This window comes from Elephantulus edwardii, unplaced genomic scaffold (assembly GCF_000299155.1).
Source record: "Elephantulus edwardii isolate Elephantulus edwardi_28Jun2011 unplaced genomic scaffold, EleEdw1.0 scaffold00302, whole genome shotgun sequence".
In the NCBI taxonomy this organism is placed as follows: Eukaryota; Metazoa; Chordata; class Mammalia; order Macroscelidea; family Macroscelididae; genus Elephantulus; species Elephantulus edwardii.
The window spans coordinates 83,513-106,220 of record NW_006400052.1 but is presented as its reverse complement, the minus strand read 5'-3'; the positions used below and the strand labels follow the sequence as shown (position 1 = coordinate 106,220).

Here is a 22,708-nt window from a genome sequence, read left to right as displayed (position 1 = left end):
GGAGGGACAGCGCAGGAGGGGAAGACCCTCTATGAGGTGGATTGATTCAGTGACTGGGGTAATCCGGATGAGTGTGTCAGAGGCAGTGCGATTGGCACAGGATAGAGCAGGGTTTAGGGCTGCTGTACATAGGGTCACTATGAATCGCAAGCGACTCGACAGCACATAACAACAGCAGGTCTTTTGTGTTTCTAGGTAGGTTGACTCCCAAGTATCTCAATTAGTAAATGGTATTGCTTTCTTGGTTTCCTTCTCTGAGTTCTGTGTGTTACTGTAGAGGAATCCCACTGATTTTTGGATATTGATCTTGTATCCTGACACTCTACTAAATTGGTCTACTAGCACTAATTTTGTTGTTGAGCCCTTGGGATTTTCTGTGTACAGTATCATATCATCTGTAAATAGAGTGACAGTTTAACAATCTCTTTGTCTGTCAGGATGCCTTTTATTTCCTTTTCTTGTCATAGTGCCCTAGCAAGTACTTCCAATACAATGTTGAGTAGAAGTGGTAATGGTGGGCACTCTTTTCTGGTCCTTGTTCACAAAGAAAATGCCTTTAGACGTTCTCCATTGAGAATTATATTGGCTCTCGGTTTTGCATATGTATTTTTCACTGTATTAAGGAAATTCCCTTCTATTCCAATTTTGCTGAGTGTCTTAATCAGGGATAGATGTTAGATTTTGTCAAATGCCTTTTTCTGCATCAATTTCTAAGATCATATGGCTCTTGTTATTTGTTTTGTTAATGTGGTGAATTATGTTGATTGTTTTTCTTATGTTGAACCATCCTTGCATACCTCTTACAAATTGCACTTAGTCATGATAAATTTTTTTTATGTGCTTTTGGATTCTATTGGTTAGGATATTGTTAAGGATTTCTGCATCTATGTTCATGAGAGATATTGATCTCTAGTTTTCTCTTTTGGTAGTATCTTTGCCTAGTTTTGGTATTAGGGTTATGCTTGCTTCATAGAATGTCTCTGGGAATGTTCCTTCTTTTTATAATTTTTTAAATAATTTAAGTAGAATTGGTGATAAATCTCTGAATGTTTGGTAGAATTCAGCTGTGAACCCATCTTTTTGTGGGGAAGTCTTTTTATGACCTGCTCAATTTCTTTTGTGATAGGTCTGTTCAAGTGTTCTACATCTGACTTTGTCAATCTGGATAGGACATGAATTTCAAGGAATTTGTCTATTTTCTCTAAGTTTTCAAATTTATCACAGTATAGTTTTTCATAATATTCCAATATTATGGATTTAATTTCCTCTGGTTTTGTTGTGATGTCACCTCTAACATTCTTTAATCAAGTTATTTGTGTCTTACCCTTTGTTTCTTTTAAATTTGCAAATGGTTTGTTAATTTTATTGACTCTTTCAGAAAAACAGCTTCTGGTCCTATTGATGGTTTAAATTGTTTTTCTTCTTTCTATCTCATTGATTCCATCTCTACTTCTTATAATTTCCTTTCTTCTAGAGGCTGTTGGGTTAGATTGTTGTTTTATTACTATTTGATGAAGGGGTTGAATTAGATAATAAATTTTTCTTCTTTCGTCTTTTTTTATATACTTGCCTGTTGCTATGAATGTCCCCCTGAGGACTACCGTAGCTGCATCTCAAAGGTTTTGGTGCATTACATTTTCATTATCATTTGTTTTGGGGAACTTTTAAATTTCATTCTTTTTTTCTTCTGTAACCCAATTGTGTTGTAGCATGGTGTTACATAGCTTCCATGTTGGGAGCATTATAAGCTTTATCCTCTTGGGGTTAATTTCTAGTTTTATGGCACTGTGGTCTGAGAAAATACTTTGTGTTATTTCAATGTTTTTAAATTTGTTGAGGATTGCTTTGTGCCCTAACATGTGATTAATTTTGGAGAATGTACCATGTACACTTAAGAAGAAAGTTAATTGAGTTTTAGTTGGTGCAGTGCTCAGAATACATCCACTAGGTAGAGTTGGCTAACTAAAGTTTAGGTTTTCTGCATCTTTCTTAAGCTTCTTTTGAATTGACCTATCCTTTGGCAAGAGTGGCCTGTTAAAGTCTCCTATCACTATTGTGGTGCTGTTTCTTTCTTAAATTCTATTAACAGTTGTTTAATGTATTTAGCAGGTCTATCATTTGGTGCATAGCTATTGATCAATGTTATGTCTTCTTGGTCTACTATGCTTTTAATCATTATATAGTGTCCTTCTTTATCTTTTGTGGTGGTTTTCATTCTGAAGTCTATTTTATCAGTGATTAGTATTGCCACTCCTACATTTTTGTGTATGCCATTTGATTGGTATTTTTTTCTAGCCTTTGATTTTGAGTCTTTCTCTTCATTTATTAGATGTGTTTCTTGTAGACAACATATTGATGAGCTTTTTTTTTATCCATTCTGCTAATCTTTTTCTCTTATTTGGTGCATTTAGTTCATTCACATTAAATGTTATTATTGACAGGCCAGGTTTTATTGTTGCCATTTTGCTGTGTTTCTTTTTTTTTTTTTTCTTGTTAATATGGTCCATTCACTTTCCTTTGGTGTCTCTGTGTGAAGGACTTCCCTTAAAAGTTCTTGTAGATTTTATCTGTTTTCACAAATTCCGTATGTTCTTTCTTTTCTGCAAGGGATGTGATTTCTCCTTAGTGTTTTAAGGAGAGCTTTGCTGAGTATAATATCCTGGATTGGCAATTGTGTTTTTTTCCTCTTTCTGTATATGTCATCACATTGTCTTCTTGCTCAGATGGTTTCTGCTTAAAAACCAGAACTTAATCTGATTGCTTTTCCTTTGTAGTTGACTCTTTTGTTTTTCTCATACTGCTTTCAGTATTCTATCCTTATCTTTTATTTTGGAGAATTTGACTATGATATGTCTTGATGTTTTCTTGTTTGGGTCTAGTCTATTTGGTGTTTGCTGAGCTATTCCTTGGAGAGGGACATGATACTTGGGAGGGTGGAGGGTTGGCAAAGAAGGGAGACCTTCGACCAGGTGGATTGACATGGTGACTGCCACAATGGCCTCTCATATGTCAGGAAGTGTGAAAATGGCACAGGATAGGATAGGACTATTCATATCTGCTATTCATAGGGTCACTATGAGTCATACTTGACATAAGAACAAAAACAGCAGTACATTACATTACATTACATTACATTACATTACATTACATTACATTACATTACATAGCAGCAACTAGTCTAGGATTTGACAAAGTCACTGGGAACCATATCCTAGCCAAACTGGCAAATAAAATAAACTATCATGGTAAGTAATGTTCCTACTGTCCATGTCACGCAACAGACCCACTGGGTCTTTGTGGGGCTTTGGAGAATTCAGCCAATTTCCCACTAGCCTTTCTCCTGTCAGATGAGTCCCACAGACACTCAGCTAGCAACTTCCAGCTATGGCTGGGTCCGTGGCATGACTGCAGCTTTGTATTCCTGTATCTCCAAAACTAATTGGTCCAACAAAGGTTCTGATTCAAATTCCTATTGTCCACATCACTCAACAGACCTAACAGGTCTTAGTGGGGCTTAAGAAAATTCAGCCAATTTCCCCACTACGCTTTCTCCTTTCAGATGAGTCCCACAGCAGCTCGGCTAGTGGCTTCTGGCTTTGGGCAGGTCCACAGTGCAATTACGGTGTAGCATGGCTTTATGTTCCTGTAGCTCCAAAACAAATTGTTCCAACAAAAGTTCTGATTCAAATTCCTACTGTCTACTTCACGTCATGATGGTCGGTCTCTGTGTGGTGTGAAGGACTCTCTAATGGCCCATCTCTATGCAGTTTGCTATTCCTCTGGCTCTTCACCCTGTACTCTCCACAGCTGCCATCTTGGAATCCCCATGTTCAACCTGCCCATTTTAAGAGAAATGCAAACAAAATTGTCTTGAAATGTCACTTCTCATCTATAAGATTAACAAAAACACAAAAGGCTGGCAAGAATTATTGGTAAGGCTGTAAGGAAATGACTGATACATTCGTCTTTTGATTTAGTAGTAACTTCACTAGAAATCTAGAATGGATGTCAAGGCTGTTGATTGATACATTTTCTGAAATACACAAAGACTGGAAATAGCTTAGATTCTGTCACAAGTTAGGTGACTTTGAGTTGATGACAACCTCTAGTAAGTGTCCTGTTGTTGTTGTTGTTGTTATGTGCCATCAAGTCGCTTGCGACTCAAAGCGACCCTATGTACAACTATGAAGAACAAATCTGGACCCTGTCCTATCATATGCCATCCTCCTCATCTCAATCATGCTTCACAGTTGCAGTCACTGTGTCAATCATTCTCGTTGAGGGATTTCCTCTCTTGTGCTGACTCTGTACTTTGTCCAGCATGATGTCTTGTACTGAGTACTGACCCCTCTTGACAACATGCTCATAGTAGGCAAGACAAATTTTCACCATCTTTGTCTCCAAGAAGCACCCTGGTTACATTTCTCCAAGACAGATTTGTTCCTTTTGGCAGTCTATGGTATAGACACTTCACCAAAACCACAATTCAAAGGCATTGATTCTTCTTCTGTCTTCCTTATTCATTATCCAACTTTCAGATTCACATAAATCAAATGAAAAATATTGTGGCTTTGATCAGGTGCACATTAGTTTTTAAATCATCTTTGCTCTTTAACACTTTCAAGAGATTATCTTTTTTCACTTTTATTCATTTATTCTTACATTGTATTCACTTACTCTTTCTAGTCACTTACTCTTTCTGGAAAATAAAAATTAACCTTTTACTTTAAGATAAAACTATTTCCTTTTCCTTCTAAAAGAGTACCACTCTTATCATCCTTTTATCTAGCTGCAGATTTAAACACAAATTCTCATGTCTTCTACAACTATTTTATTAGTTACCACAAACTCCTAGGCCTTCTAAAACTGTTTAGTCAGGTCTGACAAAGATTCACATTTTCTTCGCCACGTAGAGATGGAGCAAGTTTGCACTTTGGCTTCAGGCAACATACCAATTTTACTTAACTACTTACAGACGTTTTAAGAGTTTTATCAACATTCTTGGTTCTTGAAACTTTTGAAGATTTATGTTTAATTTTTCTTTTGTAGGTTGATAATTGTTGTTATTTCAAGAGATTCTTAATAGCAGATTTTTCTAAAACAACACCCAATTTCTGCTCTCATCAGAGCTGATTATGAAGCAAAATAAAATATTTTACAATTTCAATCTTTTCTCATCTACTTTATTTTGTAAACTCTGTGGGGAAGTTCTACTTTGTCCCATAGTTCTCTAGAATTTAGAATGGAATCACAGCAATGGGTTTTAACCAGAACCAGGAGCCCTCACAGAAAATATTGGCTGCCAAGCTTATGTCACGGTTAGCCAAGTGTTAAAGCTACATTAGCTCTACCACTAAATACCCAAAGGTACCACACCTCATTGGTAAGGGTTAATAAGCTCGGCTTCAACAAGTGCCAGAGTCACCAGGTTCCACCAACAAGCCCTCCACTGGAAAGCACTCAGCTTTCTTGTTCAGTGGGCCATGAGCTCAATGTACCTTCTCCTGCCAGTCTCTTGATTCTACTGTCTCTGCTGTCACCATTTCTCCTCTGTCATTACTTCTTGCCATCTCTCTCTCTCAAGGGTCAAGGAGCCTCTAAGCCCAGGGACCCAAAGTTACAAAAAATTAATTCTTTCCCCAGTTCTTCTTTCTTTCTTGGTAGTAATCAGGTCTCCTCTCTGTGCTCACTTTTCTCTCCTCTCATCTCTCATTCATTTACTCATTGCCATTGAATTGGAACTGATTGAGCTGACTCTGCAAGGGGTTTTTGAAGCTGTAGACCATAGAAGAGGAGATTGATTACCCATCTTTCTCCCATGGAGTCTCTGGTGGATGAGAACTGCCATGGGATGGAGATCATTTTATTAAGAAATAAGCAGGAAGGGGAGCTCTAGTGGCCTAGTGGCAAGAAGCTGCACTGCAATCCCAGAGGCGCACAGTTCAAATCCACCAGATGCTCTGCCGGGAAAAGGAGGGACAATCTCCTCCTGTACCAGTCAGATCCGATTTGACGGTACACACACAAACACACAAAATAATAATAAAAAAAATTTTAAAAAAGAAATAAGCAGGAAAAGATGACCATGTCATTCCAGAATAAGGGACACCATCAGCATCATGTTGTAGGTTTTCTGTTGAATCAGAAACTACTGTGTCTTATAGGGCTGCTATGCGTTCGGAATTAACTCCACTGCAGAGATTTCGTTATTTTAAAAAAGTGACTCTTTAGCATTTCTTGGAGAAGGTGCAGCCAGAGTGCCTCAGAGGCAAGATGATAAAACTTCATCTTACATACTTTGGGCATATTGCTAGGAGAGGTTATTCCTTGGAAAGGGATAGCATACTTGGAAAGGTGGAGAGAGAACAAAAGAGAGGAAGATACATAGCGGGTTGGATTGACAGAGTGACTACAGCTCAAATATGTCAGAGATTGTGAGGATGGCACAGGATAGGACGGGCAGGGTTCAGATCTCTTGTTCATAGGCTTTCTATGAGTCATACTTGACCCAAGGGCACCTAACAATAACTCCTGTGCTTTTGGCATCCACTTCCGAAATAGCTTGCCCCTAGAAACTCTATGAACAGTGCTCAGGCCTTTCGTTCATTGGGTTGCTATGAGTCATCTACGACTCGATGGCACCTAACAACGACAAAGGAATATACTGGCTTACTGGTCAGAATGAACTACATTAATTGGTCTAATTGTATTTGAACTGGTACCAATAATCCAATTGGAATTGAGGCTCTACCACAAATCCTAGATTTCCACAAACAAAAGTTTTCAGATTTTAAGGTCTAATACTTCATCCAATCATCTTTGTTTGGAAATAATAAAGACATCACCTAGAAGGGCCATATTTTAAGTAATTCACAAAAATGAATACCTTCTGAAGTGATAAAAAGACACCAAGAGTGTTGCAGACCAAGGATAAAGTATTTTTATAATAATTAATAATGAGACAGACAGCCAAGAATAAGATAAGATAGAGAGTAAAGATTGGGGAGGGGGTATCTGCCAGCAGTCCTGATGACGGACTGAAGTGCCCAAAAAATGCCTCTTTTGTGTGTTTATTGGGAATGTAAGGAAGAGAAACAAAGGAAAATCACAAGTGAGTAGAAAACAAAAACAAAGGATCACGGGGAAGTCTTTTGCAGATAAGGCCAATTTCCTCTCTATTGTGTACCTTATGCTTATCTCAGGAGGGAGGGATTCAGTAAATACAAACTAAGAACAATGTTGACTCTTACAAAAGCCTTAATGCCACAGAGTAAATTCTAGCTTGTATTAAGCCTCCCTCATATCCTGATATAGCATTTGGCTTATTATTAATATTAAATTTGATATTCGGCTTCCCACAAAAGAATATAGATGGCAACTAAGCACATGAAAAGCCATTCAATGTCAGTAGCCATCAGGGAAGGTAAAGTAAAATGGTAAGGTATCATTCTACATCTATCGAAATTACTAGAACAAAAGTAGTTAACTGCAAATCCTGGTGAGAATGCAAAGAAATTGGATCACTCCTTGGTGGGAATATAAAATGTACAACCACTTTGGGGAACAATTTTCTATAAAACGCAAGGTGTAATTGTTGTTAGTGCCTTGGAATCTGCTCAGACACATGAACAATAAATGGAAACCTTGACCATCCTCACCATCTCTGTTGTGCTCAAGCCCATTATTGCAGTCATTATGTCGATCCATTTTATTGAGGATCTCTTTTTCTTTCTGTGATTCTCTGCTTTCCATAGCAATTAATTACCACCCAGCAATTTTATCTCAGAGAAAGGAACATTTGCGTGCCAACAGAAATCCATATACGAATTTAATAGTAATTTTTTCTGGTAATAACCCAAAATATAAATTAATCTTTATTCCTTTCATCAAGCGAATTATTAAACTGTAGTGCATCCACATCTGGAACTCTTTTGCCAGACAGGTGTCTCATTCTTCATCTGTTTTTAGGACCTATGCATCTTGTTGACTAGGTTATAAAAATATCACCCCAATAGTCCCTTTACCCCTCCCTTACTGTTTTCTCAAAAGCACTCATTGCCTGTTAGCATTCCACAATAGAGCCCTGGCAACTTTATGTGTTGATTTGCTAAAGTTTGTCGGTTGTAGCTGTCTGTTCGCTGGCAACCTACAGCAATACCCTGATGGGAGTAAGCATGACGGAGATACACCACTCCAGGAGAGGATCAGAGAGCCAATCCAGCTCAATTTTATTGGGACTGCACTGCATTTATATACACAGGAAGACCAGATGTGGTGGGCTTATAGACATTGAACATGTAGATTGGTCAGGAGAAACTCAGCCTCGCGTGGACCACTCCCAGCTCAACAGATGCAGCAGCCGTCTTCCCAGGTGGCGAGCTTTGTCAAGCCAGTACAGCCAAACACAGGGGAGCTTTCTCTACCCTGTATTAAAGGCCATTGGGAGGCTTGCACTTATCTGGAGTTTAGGTGATCTGTCCTGGCCAGAGACCCTCCCTTCCTCCCCAGTATTCCACAACAGTCAGTAGTTTGAATTTACCAGTCGTGGCTTGACAGTTTCAGAACTGATGGATATTTGCTATGAATCAGAAAAGGTTCTACATTAGTGGAGGGTTTTGGTGGTTGTTTTGTTTTTATTTGGAAATATTCAACAGGTTTAAATAACTTGTTTAATGTCTGTCCAACTTCTCTAACCTCTAAGATGAACTCCAGGAGCGGGGGTGAGTCTTAGATTCTGCTCATTGTTTATACAGCATAGAACCCTCTTTGTGCCTACAAAACGTAAAAGAAAAAAAAATAATCACCTTTACTGCTGAGAGAGAGAGAGAGAGAGAGAGAGAGAGAGAGAGAGAGAGAGAATAGTGTGCTTTCAAGTCAGAACTGACTCACAAGAGGAATTGTCCATCTTTCTCTAAAGGTGTTGCTAATGGATTAGAACTGGCAAATATCCTTTGAAATAGCAGTGCAACTTTCTTACACCACCAGAGCTCCCTTAGGATACAAGTGTAAGGTTGCTGAGGAAGGATTGAACCCAGTTTAGGCCAAGAAAGACAGTTGATTGAGGAGACACTGCCAGTCTAGCTCTCAAGCAGAAAAACCAGCCCCCACTAAAAGTGAGAGAGGGGTTTTATATTCTCTTACAGGGAACTTGGGGAAGGGGATGCTCACTGATGTTTTTTGCAAGATAGGGAAGAGGGCTGGGGTCTCAGATAACTATTTCTGGAAAAGGAGGTAGAGCAGTTTCCCATCCTTGACAGAAATGGCACAGCTGCTGCTTCCTATGATTGGATTATTTTCAGTAGCCATTTGGGGAGAGGAAGGAAAGGGCTCTGCAGTCCTAATAGCAAGGATCACAATATTTTTCAAGTCAGCACTCTTGGTACCAGCAGCCAGGGAATTAAAAGATTAATTACATTGGGAAAGTATGATGTCAGAGACCTCGCCAAAGTACTGAAGAGCAACGATATCAGTCTGGAGACTAAGGTGTACCTGATCCAGGCCATAGTCTTTCTTTTTTTTCAATATTTTTATTTATTTATTTTTCATTTCAATGAACATCTACAGAGATTTTGGAATTCCATTCATTCATTGTTGCCAGGCCATAGTCTTTCAATTGCTTGCTATGCATCAGAAAGCTGGACAATGCCTAGGGATGATTGTTAGATGGAAAAATAGTGTCAAGAGTGAGAGAGAAAAAGAATGAAACTGGTTTCAAGAAACAAACAGGCCTTTATTCTGTGGTCTGAGAGGGACACGAAGTGACCCGGCCATACAGCACAGCATACAGAGTCAAAATGGCATCTGGGCAACTCGGGGGGGGGGGGCCTTTTTAAAATTTTATTTTATTAATTTTAATGAACTTTTACAGAGATTTTGTATTTCCATTCATTCATTGTTGCATTTTTCGGGGGTGTCCTTCTTATGAGTCCTAGGGAGAACTAAGGAGGATGGTATTTATCAGAATTTGGGGTGTTAATTAAGTTGTGTTTGGGATATTTTAATCAGGCTCAGAACCTTATCCGAATCCATTGTCTGTTCTGGTCTTTGATATGGCCGACTTAGATGTTATCAGGTTTTTCAGCAAGTGATCAGGCCTGGGTGTTGGACAACTGCTATATTCTTCCTCCTATGACAGAAGGAGAATTGATGCCTTTCAGCTGTGGTGCTGGAGAAGAGTATTGAATATACCATGGACTGCTAAGAAAATGAACAGGTTAATCCTTGTTGTTGCTGTTGTTGTTATGTGCCATTGAGTCGCCTGCCACTCATAGCCACCCTAAGTACAACAGCCCTAAACTTTGCCCTATCTTGTGTCAATCTCACTATCTCTGACACACCTGCCGCCATTACCCAAGTGACTGAATCAATCCATCTCATCGAGGGTCTTCCTCTCCTGCGCTGTCGCTCACCTTCCCAAGTATGACATCCCTCTCCAAGGACTGGTCCCTCCTTGCAACATGTCCAAAGTATGTCAGATGAAGCTTCAGAATCCTTGCCTCCAAGGAGCAGCCCGGCTTCACCCTCTCCAGGACAAACCTGTTTGTTTTCCTAGCAGTCCATGGTATACTCAATGCTCTTCTCCAACACCACAGCTCAAAGGCATCAATTCTCCTTCTATCCTCCCTAGTCATTGTCCAGCTCTCCAATGCATAGCAAGTGATTGCAAAGACCATGACATGTATCAGGTGCACCTTAGTCTCCAAACTGACATCTTTGCACTTCAGCACTTTAGAGAGGTCTCTAACTGCAGACTTTCCCATTGCAATACGTTTTTTAATTTCCTGGCTTCTGGTGCCAAGAGTGTTGACTGTGGATACAAGCAAACCAAAACGGTGAACAATCTCAATTTCTTCACCATCCATTATGACACTATCAATTGGCTCAGTGGTGAGAATCTTTGTTTTCTTGATATTGAGTCTTAATCCATACTGAAGACTGCAGTCCCTGACCTTACACAGCAAGTGCTTCAGGTCCTCTTCAGTTTCAGCAAGCAAGGTTGTGTCATCTGCATAACGCAGATTGTTGATGATTCTTTTCCTATCCTGATGCCACATTTCTTCTCATAGAGCCCAGAGTCCCGGATAACCTGTTCTGCATAAAGATTGAAAAGGTATGGAGACAGGATACAGCCTTGGTGTATACCCTTCCCAATTTTGAACCACACAATGTTTCCTTGCTCTGGGCGGACGACTGCCTCCTAGTCCATGTATAGGTTTCGCATTAGCACAATCAAGTGGTCTGGGATTCCCATTCTTCTCATTAATAGTGATGGGTGACTGGAATGCAAAAGTTCGGAATAGAGAAGAAGAATGAGTAGTTGGAAAGCATGGACTTGGTGACAGAAATGAAGCTGGAGATAGATGATAGAATTTTGCCATCAGGGTAATCCTGTTGTTAAGTGCTGTCAAGTTGTAGGCGACTCATAGCGACCCTATAAAAGAAAGTGCTCGACACTTCCGTGTGTGACTTTCATCCTTTCTCCAGGTTCATAGGGTTTCCGAAGGCGAGCTATTTATGGAAGTGGATGCCACTCCTGCATCCAAGCTTTTTTCAACCGGGGAGCGCCACCAAACATGTATAACCGTTATCGCATTTGACACATTATAGTGTCACAGTGTTCAGCTTCAAACGGACCACAAGTTACCTTTGTAAGGCAAGTGGACACCGCAGGGCTATCCGACCTAGAAGACTGTTTGAACAAAAACAATGAAAAACAGCTTAATCCTAGAGAAGGTAAAATCAGGCTGCTCCTTGGGGCAAGAATTCTGAAGCTTCGTCTGACCTATTGTGGCCATGTTGCAAGGCGGGATCAGTCCTTGTAGAGGGATGTCATCTTTGGGAGGGTGGAGGAATATGAGATGGATTGATTCAGTGATGGGGTAATGGGGATGGGTGTGTCAGAGACAGTAAAATTGGCACAGGATAGAGCAGGGTTTAGGGTTGTTGTTTAGGTCGCTATGAGTCGTAGGCGACTCGAAGGCACGTAACAACTAAATGGATGGGAGTAGAGAGTCTTTGTTCTTAAGATTGCTCAGGTAATGCTTTTTGGGTGTCGCTACGAATTTTAGGGAGTTTTCTAAGAATAGTGAGGAGTGGTAGAGAGTACAGTAGACAGCACGACTCTAAAGAAGGAAGCTAGTTTGGGCGCTACAGAGCTCACGCTAAGGCTTGATAGGAGAGTGATCCTCTCGCGAGAAGTCTGGGACAACCCCCACCCCCTGTGGGCGCCGGAGCCGGAAACAGCTGAGACCCGGAGGGGCGGGGCGACGTTCTTGTGTCATGCGCTGCGTTTTTACGCGCCTGCCCTTCTTTCCACGTGCATAAAACCTTAGGCGCGTGTAGTCTGTTCGCCGCGGATTTTGGAGCTGAACTGATCAGCGCTCACCATGAAGCCAGGTTCGGGACAGCGTCGGAGTTGGGTTCAGGGAGTGGAACTGGGCTGGAATTGGGATGCTAGTCCGGAATCCAGCGGGCGAGGACTTGGCCTAGGCGTTAGGCTTCTAAGCCTGCAAGTCCTGGATTTTTGTGGGATAGGGATCCTGTGTCCGCTTTGGGATCGATCCTGAGTGCTGGGGGGTGCGGTGGGGGTGGGGAAAGAAGGGGTGTTGTGGGTTAACGATGTGGAATTTGAGACTTGAGGGTCACTGTTTTTATTCAAGGGTCTCAGGCCTGAGATTGCAGGACCTGAGCTGGGATTTTCCTCTTTAAAACGTCTGGGATGTAGAGCTGTGGCGCCGGGTCTGGATCTAGATATCTGAGGTCTCAACCCTCTAGATGTGATTTTCCGGGTCTGTCTTGAGTCAGGATGGGAATCTCTAATCTTGGGTCCAGAAGCTAGGTGTGACAGGCCCTATGTTTTTTGCCATACTGCCGTTAGTCCCTAATCCGGCTTCTTGGGAAAGGTCTGCAGCGGATAGACTCCCTGGCCAAGATGACCGTTGGTAGCCGGGTCGAACTCACTTTCTACCTCTAGTGATTCCCAGCTCTTTGGTAACAAGAAACTGTGCAAATCCAAGACAAGCGAGAGGGGTGAGGAACAGTAACTAGGCACCGGGAATGAATGGTTTAATTCATTTGAATGCCAGTGAGTTTGGTTAAGTCCGCCCTGGCTTCTCGTGAGGGAATGGCGAAAACCCCGCTTCTGACAGCAGACAGGCTTCTTGATCTATTAATCCCCCGCTGTGACCTTGGGCAATTAGCTATAATCTCCAGCCTCGGTTTTCTCATCAGTAAAATGGCGCCCAGATTGTATTAAGGGAGATCTTGTAAAATAAAACCAGTGCTTAACAGTTGCTTGCGTAGTGTTGGCATATTGGTTTCAGTGGTTATTGTTCTTCAGGGGAATATGATAGCATTCCTATGGCTGGTTTTATTCATGCCGGTTTTTTCACATTTTGATAACCCATCTTGGCCTTTAACTATGGAGAGAGCCCTGACTTTGGGACCCCAGTGTGAGCAATAGGGGAGTCTTGATTTACACGTATATTTTGAAGGTAAACTTTGAGCCCAGGCAGGGCTAGTCAAGGGTTTTGATCTGTGGAACTGGAAGGATAGAAGAGCACTGTATGCTGAACTAAAGGCAGTGGAGAGCTGATTTGAAACAGCGAGTCTGAGGGACCCCACCTTTAAACAAAAAATACTTCCAGACGTGTGTGAGAACTTGCTTTCCCTTCTCCTCCTGTGAAGTGGGGGGGGGGGGGGCTTTCAGTGCATTTTCTGAAGAGGGCTCAGGTTTTGAGTCTGTGAGACTAAAAGTTTACACCTATGCCCCACCTACCTCTTCGTGTGCAAGCTCTCATGTCTGGTTTGTGATCTGTCTGGCCTGGTTGAGAGTCTCAAGGACAGGTGTCTTTTCTGATTGAGTAGGGAGACAGAGGACTCACCCTCCTGTGTTTGAATAATGCTGTTATAGCTCAGTGGATTAGGCCCTGTGTCCTCACAGAATTTTAAGAGTTACTGGCTAGGGTAGTTGAATGACATGGCCTATGGCTCTCTGTATGGGACACATGAGCTTTTTAAGAGGAGGGACAGGTCTGCCTGGCTCACCGGATCCCAGCATTCTGAGTGAGCAGACTATGTTCTACATGAGGAGTTGCCAACTGACAGGAAATTCATGCAGTATCTGTGGAGGCCACACTTTGTAGGGGGTGCCGTGGGTGCTCAGTGACCACAAGAATTACTTCAGAGCTCATTTCTAGTCGGGGAGGCTGATGGTAACATATTTAAAGTGATGTATGTGGTAATTGCTATAAAGAAATACAGTTGGATAACATATGGTCAGGAGGACCCTTGTGAGGAAGTCCTGTTTAATCAGACCCTACACTCTGATGTGAAGTCAGGCAGGCTGGCTGTAGCAGGAAGGCAGCCGAGCAACACGGGTAAAAGGCTTAGAGGGAGGTAAAGGTTCTGAGAAGGGAGCTTCATATAACTTCAGAGAAGTTATTGAAGGCCAGATCCCCAAGACCATGGTTCTCACTTTGGGCACCACTGTTTTTAGTTGAATCAAATATGACTTGTTAGAGCAACCCGATAAGCAATTTCTGTGAATCTTGAGCCCATTATTACAGACGCTTTGCCAATTCATCTTGTTGAGGGTCTTCTATTTAGCTGATTTTCTGCCATCAAGCATGATGTCTTTTTCCAAAGACTGGCCCTTAACAGCATGCCCAGAGTTTTCCACTTTAAAAAGTCCCCTGACCAGTTGATTTAGAATCTCTAGGTTATTGGTACTGGATTGGGTGGTTTCAAGAATTAGCTCAGAGTGAGAACCACTGATGACAGGGATGTGTAAACAAACTCTGAGAAGGATTTTTAATTTCATTTTGAATGGGGTAAGAATTGGGCAAGGGGGTGGGGGTGCTGGGCAGGAGAGAAGTGCAGCAGTGAATGAATGGAAATCCAAAATCTCTGTAAATGTTCATTAAAATTATTAAACTAAAAAAATTTTAAAAAATAATTGAGCAACTAGGAAAACATGTATGAGGATCCTAGGGGATGAGAGTGGAAACTGAGGGGCGAGGATGGGCAGGGGAGAAATCATGGGGTCAAAGAATTTGGTATTTGGAGGGGGTGGTTAAAGGAAATGAGAAGGATCCTGCAGGGATCTGGAAAGACATGGTAATGGTGGGCACAGTTCAGTGGTGGGTAGTTTTAAAAACATAATGATTGGGAATGATTGTATGAAACAGTGTTGAATGAAGGATAGTGTGAAACACAAGATAAATGAACTTTGTAAGCAAACCAATATAAAAATTTAAAAGTAATCGGAGGAGGGTTTTGAGTGGCTCAGAGAGGCAGTCACATTTGGCAGTGTTAAAAACCTCTAGTCACTGGCTGCTATGTGAAAAATAGATTGTAGAGGGCGTAGAAGATTTAAAAAATTGGTGGCTCTTGCTTAATTTTAAATTTTGAAAGACTAAACTACTTTGTAGATATTAAGAAGAGTGATGACAGATTTTACTTTTTCATCTGTAAAGGCATTAAGCGGCATAAAGCATTTCTAGGGTGTATATGATGTACCTTTACAAAAAGTTTAGCACCCCTTTTTTTATTTATTAGTGGGGGTTTTTAAAAATTCATTTTAATGGAAGTTTACAGAGACTTAGGGTTTCCGGTTATTCATTGTTGCACTTTTCTCCTTACCCACTCCCTTCCCCCCAATTTACTCTTCTTGAAAAACTCTTTCATTGTTATGCAATCCCTCCCCCCAAGTCCCCTCCACTATGCAGCCTTCACTCTGGACTTCTGTAATGACAAGAATACCCATTCAAATGTCCCTTTTAAACAGTTCTCTCCCTCATCTGTTTCAATGCAATATACATCTTCCTCCCCGCCTTTTCTGTCTTCCCTCAACCCTGATGTCAGTCCCATTTTACAATAGTGACCCTATGCAATATTTGTCCTTTTGTGACTGAGATACTTCACTCAGCATAATGTCCTCCAGAGTCATCCATTTTGCATAATATTGCATGAGTTCCTTATTTTTCAATGCTGCATAGTATTCCATTGTGTGACTATACACCAGAGCTTCTCTATCCATTCATTTGTTGATGGGAGTTTAGCATCCTTTTTATTGAACTGGATCAGCTGAGATTGTGTTTAATGAGCAGTCATTTTCACACGATTGCTTTATAACTCATGCCATGTCCTGATAGTATTTTTGAAGTCCATCAACTTTTCACTCTTCTTGGCAGGCCCTAACTCCCTTATGAGCTAATTAAGGAAAGACTTCACCAGGAACTCTTTCTGTTTGGGGTTAGGCTTTTCTTAAGACAAAGGATCATGACTGGAAGGGCACACAGGAGTTTGCAAGACTTTGGGGACCTTGCTGTCACAGTGCATGCACATTCACAACTATTCTCTCAGGCAACCAACAATTTCAGCAGTGGTCTAGAAACCTTCATGGTGTAGTGGAGTATGAGTGAAGTTACCAACTGAGAGATTCACATTTTAAACCTGTCAGCCTCTGCATGAGAGCTGATAAAGCAGTCTGTACAAGTGATTTTACAGTCTTGAAAACTCGATGGAATGTCACCATAAATTGGGTGTTAACAAGGGTTAAGGACTCCTGGTAACATGGTAGATTAAGTATTGGGCAACAAACTCAAAGGTGGACAGTTTGAAACCACCATCTTCTCAGCAAAAGAAGGATGGCAATATCTGTTGTCGTTTCCTACCATCATAACTGACCCTCCAGTATGTTTTCACACATTAAATCACACAGAACGGGATAGGTGGATGCTAATGTACTATTGGGTTCGCAGTGCAGTTTCTCAACCACTAACCACCAGAGCTCCTGCTGAAGGGTTGCTTTGAATCACAATCAACATATTGGTGGTGGATTTGCTTTTATTTATTTATTTTTTTAAATTAAAATCAAGGCGGTGGAAATGGTTAGTGCAGTTAGCCGTCAACCAAAGAGTGGAGACCTGGTGATCTGCTCTTAAAAAGAACCCCTAACCATTGGAAAGCCAATGAACACAGCCCTCCTCTGACATGTCCCTAGGCCATAGTTGATGACACCTGGGTGGTCCAGACCTTGTGTTCTCTTTCCATCTCCTAACCCCTTAAGATCTCCCTCTCAATAACCACTATCATAAATTTTGTGTTGTTCAGTTTCTTGCCTGTTTGAAGGGATTTTTATTTTGGTCTTATTTGGTTTATCAAATGTTTACATACAGATGCCAACACATCATAGCATAATTTCATTTAAGTTTGTGAACTTCGTTTTAGTCAACGGCTTTCGTTTTAGGAACCTTGATGGGGCAGTGGCTAAGTGTTTAGCTGCTAACTGCAAGGTCAGTTATTGCAATCCACCAGCCACTCTTCAGAAAGATGATGATAGTTTACTTCTGTGGAGATTGACAGCCTTGGAAACCCTGTGGGGCAGTTCTACTCTGTCCTATAGGGTTGCTTTGACTCGATGGCACCTTACAAGAGGTTGGAATTGACTTGAGAGCAACAAGTTTACATTCATTTCCACTGTTGGTGGTGATGTTTTGGATGTGGTTTTCTGGGATTTATTCTTTTCTCAATGTGGTCCTAAGGTTTGTGCTACTGTGTGGTTAGCTGTGGATCATTTTCATGACCAATTGTGCATCTTCCCCATTTTGTTTATGTGTTCTGCCAGGAAACATTTGTGTTGATCCACATTTTCTCTTTTGCTTTGGCATTTTCTGGACACAGATGCACATACATACACGTTTCTCTCCTGATAGGAATGGCTACGCGTTGAAATTCATAGTATTCAGGCTTCATTGATGACCCTTACTGTTTTCTGTTTGTTTTTTTTAACACAGGTTTTAGTCCCCGAGGGGGCGGTTTCAGAGGCCGAGGAGGATTTGGTGACCGAGGTGGCTTTGGTGGTGACCGTGGCGGCTTTGGTGGTGACCGTGGCGGTCGTGGTGGCCGAGGAGGCTTCGGTGGGGGCCGAGGTCGAGGTCGAGGAGGAGGCAGTGGTGGCGGTGGCTTCCGGGGCAGAGGTCGAGGAGGAGGACGAGGTGGTAAGTAAGAATGGCAGGTGATGGAGACTGTCCACAGGTACCACAGAAAGAGCTGGGAGAGAACATATTTAAGACCTCTCTCTTAAAGTGTCTGTCCCTCATAGGTGGAGGAAGCTTTCAGTCTGGTGCCCGGGGTCGTGGCAGAGGAGGAAAAAGAGGAAATCCAGGGGGTAAGAATGTGATGGTGGAACCGCACCGACATGAAGGTGAGTGAGCGGTAAGAACCATCTGAGGTGTGGGTGGAGTGGGTGGAGCACCAGTATTTACTCCTATCTTGATTCCGACATCCAGGTGTTTTCATTTGCCGAGGAAAGGAAGATGCCCTGGTTACCAAGAATCTGGTCCCTGGAGAATCCGTTTATGGCGAGAAGAGAGTTTCCATTTCGGTGAGCCCTAGGCCCCTGTCCACGCCTCAGCAGTCTTGTCTCCCTGTGCACGTACCACTTGCCCATAGCCATGTTGTGTCTTGCACTCAACAGCCAAGAAATAGTCTTCCTAGTGCACTTTCCCATCCTCATGTGCCTTCTATAATGCCCCTCTGCCACCAGGTCAGAGTCCTGAACCGAAAGTGTGGCCTCTGGAGGTGTCTGTCCACACTCTGTGAGGCTGGCATCTTCTCATCATTCTCACATCTCAGTCAGGCCACCCACTTCCCTTTTCCCCAGTATATCCTCCCCTAGATTGCCTAAAGGGCTGTTCACCCCCTTCAGGGTTGGTTCAGCCATGTCCTGCTCCCCTCATCCTTGACCACCCTTTCTTGTTTCCCTCAGCCCTGTTTCCTCCACTTCGTTACTTTAACTTTTTAATACCAGTCATCGTTTTTAAAACATGTGTCATATGTTTTCTTAGTTCCTTGTTATACATAACTCCTTGAGGACAGGGATCTTTGGTAGTGTTTAGGAGTTCATCTTCAGTGTCTAGATCCAGGAATGGCTTACAGTACAGTAAACATTTGGTGACTGGTTTTACAAGCCTTCCCACTGCCTGCTAGGATCTTGTGCATTTCTGTTTATTCACACATTGTGGTCTCCCCATTGTCCCATTGTGTTTCTCTCTGCCTCTGTCTCTCTCTCTTTCTGTGAGTCATTAAACTCCACAACTGTGTCTGCTAAGGTCACTGCCACGCACCCACATTTTACATATCCACTGATTGAACACTCATTCCTTTGCCTCTAGAGGAATGGGAGTTGGGTCTTGGAGAAGAGCCCAGTTCTGACTTCCATTCCAATCTCTCCTGGTCTAGGAGGGAGATGACAAAATTGAGTATCGCGCCTGGAACCCCTTCCGCTCCAAGCTGGCGGCAGCGATCCTGGGTGGTGTTGACCAAATCCACATCAAACCTGGTGCCAAGGTGCTCTACCTTGGAGCCGCCTCAGGCACCACTGTCTCCCATGTGTCTGACATTGTAGGCCAGGTGAGTAATGGCAGGTGGACAGAGGGAAAGGCTGCTTGCGTGTTGCCACTGTGGAAGTAGGTATGGCTGCTACCCTACACTGTCATCAGGGTGATCAGAGTTAGGAACTGTATAAGTAGCAGCCTGGATCATTTGGGCCTTTTAAAAACTCAAGCCATCCAAATATGGTCTTCTAGTTTCTCGGCCTAGAATTCTGATGTCATTGGCCTGTTTTTCTGTGTCTGTTGAGGGTGTCATTTCAAGGTCTCCTATCTTGTGACTCCTGTGCATTCATACGGTTACAGGCTGTGTAATCTCATGTTTGAACACTTAATTGCATGAATTGCTCATTAACTTCATGCCTCTAACCTCCGTTTACTTACGTGTAAAACAGAAATGATGACACTAGTCATGTGATAATGGGGTTTGATCTTGATGATTTGAAGGAATACTGCATGCAGTCTGCAGGTCTTATGTACCCGAGAGCTGCTATCATTGTTATGATTTCATTTGTTCTAGGATGGTCTGGTCTATGCCGTTGAATTCTCCCATCGCTCTGGCCGGGACCTCATTAACCTGGCCAAGAAAAGGACCAACATAATCCCTGTCATCGAGGATGCTCGGCACCCACACAAATACCGCATGCTTATTGGTGAGGGTTTTGGAAGTAGCCCAGGTGGGGTAGGCTAGACCAAGAGTCAAATTTTCTGAGTCCTGATAGGATGTCACGGAAGAGGATGAGAACTCTTAGGGCAGCTAGAGGAGATTGTGGAAGGGGCACCCAGGTTTCACTGTCTGGTGTCTCCTGTGTGAGCTCCCCCTCCTTGACTCCCTATATAACTCCTGCTTCCCCCCCCAGAAATGTGATGTTTTTTCATACTGCTCCTAGCTTGTGTGTTTGAGTTCTCACAGGAGATTTATCTGGTGAGTTCCCAAACCATAAGTAGGAACAGCAAAGACCTGGCCCAAAGAGGCCCCTGGTGAATATTAATGACTCAGAAGAGGTAATACCTAAGAACAGTTTGGTTTCTGACTTTTGAGTCAATTGTTCATTAAACTACCTTTTCTGGTTTTTTTTTTATTTTTTTTTTTTTTTATTTCATCTTACCTGTTTTAAAGTTTTGGAGTGATGCTGGTTTTTTGGTTGTTGGGTTTTGATTTTCTTTGTTTTGGGGTGGTGGTGTGTTTTTTTTTTTAATTACGTAGGTTTGAAAACATTTCACTAGCTATTCTGTGTGGGGGTTCCCCCCCCCCCCATGCACTCTTCCTGTGCCCTGGCCCTGTAGCTTGTTTTCGGTGATGGTGTTGCATGCATTGTTGCCTGGGAGCATACACCTTCACCTTTTTTATGACCTGTTTTCCCCTCAGACCATCTAGAGAGCCAGGTCCAGGTCTGACTGTGTTCCTTTTATGGAGGGCAGCTAACTTTTATTGCCATTCCTCTCTCCTTAGCAATGGTAGATGTGATCTTTGCAGACGTGGCCCAGCCTGATCAAACCCGGATTGTGGCCCTGAATGCTCACACCTTCCTTCGTAATGGAGGGCATTTTGTGATTTCTATTAAGGTGAGGAACTTGTGGGAGTCTCAGAAGGGTGCTATTATGTTCCCAATAAGTGTCTTTTGTCTGAGAAGCAGCTAATCAAAACTGGGTAGAGGTGCTCCGTCACTCCCCTCCCCCTCCCACTTTCATTCCTATCCCATTCCCCCACTACCTGGTCTCCTGCACCTAATGAAATAGTACCAATTATTATTATTAATTTCAGTGGAAATTTACAGAGACTTTGGATTTCCATTCATTCATTGTTGCACATTTCTCCCCTCCCAACCCTCCCCCCCAATTTTTTTTAAAAGTCTGAAAACTTAAAAAATTGTATCTTAAGAGTTATAATCATCAAAAGTGTGTGATCATTGAGTCTAACCACCAAAGTTTGAATCCTGGCATGTTGTGTGACTTTGAGCAAGTTACTTCTCTGTGTGCTTTAGCTTCTTCGTTTATACACTAGAACCCTAATTGCAATCTTTTTTTAAAGGTTAGTTTAAGGATAACAGTATCCATAAATATAAAATGCTTGGTCCATATATAAAGTGTGTGGTATATAAACACTAGATGAACCAAAATGTACATGCAGTTTTTCAGGCATTTTTGAAATAAAGATAACTCTTGTATATATCCTTTTGTTAGCCTTTTCCTACATTTGTGGTGGTGGTCTCAGCTGAATTATTACCCTTATTTTAAAGGAGTAAGGATATTATGTGGTATACAATTTAAAACTGGCTTTTAGGTAAATAAAGTTTTATTTATGTCAGTCATATTGCTGTCAAGTAGGAGCCAACTCATAGCTGACCTCCAGCAGGTTTTTGGAGGCTGTAAATCATATAAGGTGCAATTGACCATCTTTCTCTCCAGAATCTGTTGGTGGATTTGAACTGTCAGAGCAGTGAAACCTTTCATCTAGCAAAGCAGCTCTTGTCAGACAATACCACTATGAAATTCTTTTGTGAAAATATTCTCATTTCCGTACTTCAGAAACTTGAAGCCCTTGACTTTGACCCTTGGGAACCTTGTGTGTTTCAAAGAATTCCACTGCATAGGGGTTCAAGGGCAGTGGTCTTTCGCTGCAATAGAGGAGGAAACTGGAGACTAGAGATTTTTGGCTAGTTGATTCATTAGTTGTGTTTGGCTTGAGTTTCCAATGCAAACAAATACTTGTGATTTTATTAAAGAGAACAAAAAAAGGGAAGCACACCAAATAATGCTGCAGATTTCAAATTCTCTCCCATAGGCTAACTGCATTGACTCCACAGCCTCTGCTGAGGCAGTGTTTGCTTCTGAAGTGAAGAAGATGCAACAGGAGAACATGAAGCCCCAGGAACAGTTGACCCTAGAGCCATATGAAAGAGACCACGCTGTGGTGGTGGGTGTGTACAGGTGAGTAATAATATACCAAGATCTTACACCCACATGTGTGGGTCCATTCTTGTTTGAGGCAGGCTGTGACTCCCATCTCCTCTTTCTTTCACAGGCCACCGCCCAAAGTGAAGAGCTAAAGCCCAGAAGTGTCTGGACTGTGAGGTTGTGTTGCTACTACACGTGTTTTTGGTGTTTTGTTGTATTTTTTTTATACTATTAAAAGACTCACCCATGACTTTAGTCTGCTGCTGGTTGCTCAGTGGCTGCCTGTGTTGACAGCCTGGCACATGCGCCCTTGTGAATGCACGGAGGGGGGGGGGGGGGCGCAAATGCTCCATTTCCAGTGCCTCTCGTCGGAAGCCCTGGTGTACCTACCACCTTTATCCGGAATTCAGCATTTA

General features: G+C 42.1%; 1 protein-coding gene across 1 annotated transcript; it reads left to right on the top strand.

Moving 5' to 3' along the window:
• The first annotated feature begins 12,386 nt into the window (after positions 1-12,386).
• FBL (fibrillarin) lies at positions 12,387-22,444 on the top strand. The gene is made up of 9 exons (XM_006900886.1): positions 12,387-12,396; positions 17,799-18,002; positions 18,107-18,208; positions 18,294-18,388; positions 19,246-19,416; positions 19,915-20,047; positions 20,848-20,960; positions 22,180-22,325; positions 22,420-22,444. The coding sequence occupies exons 1-9, from the start codon at positions 12,387-12,389 to the stop codon at positions 22,442-22,444; spliced, it is 999 nt and encodes a 332-aa protein (XP_006900948.1).
• The last annotated feature ends 264 nt before the right edge of the window (positions 22,445-22,708 follow it).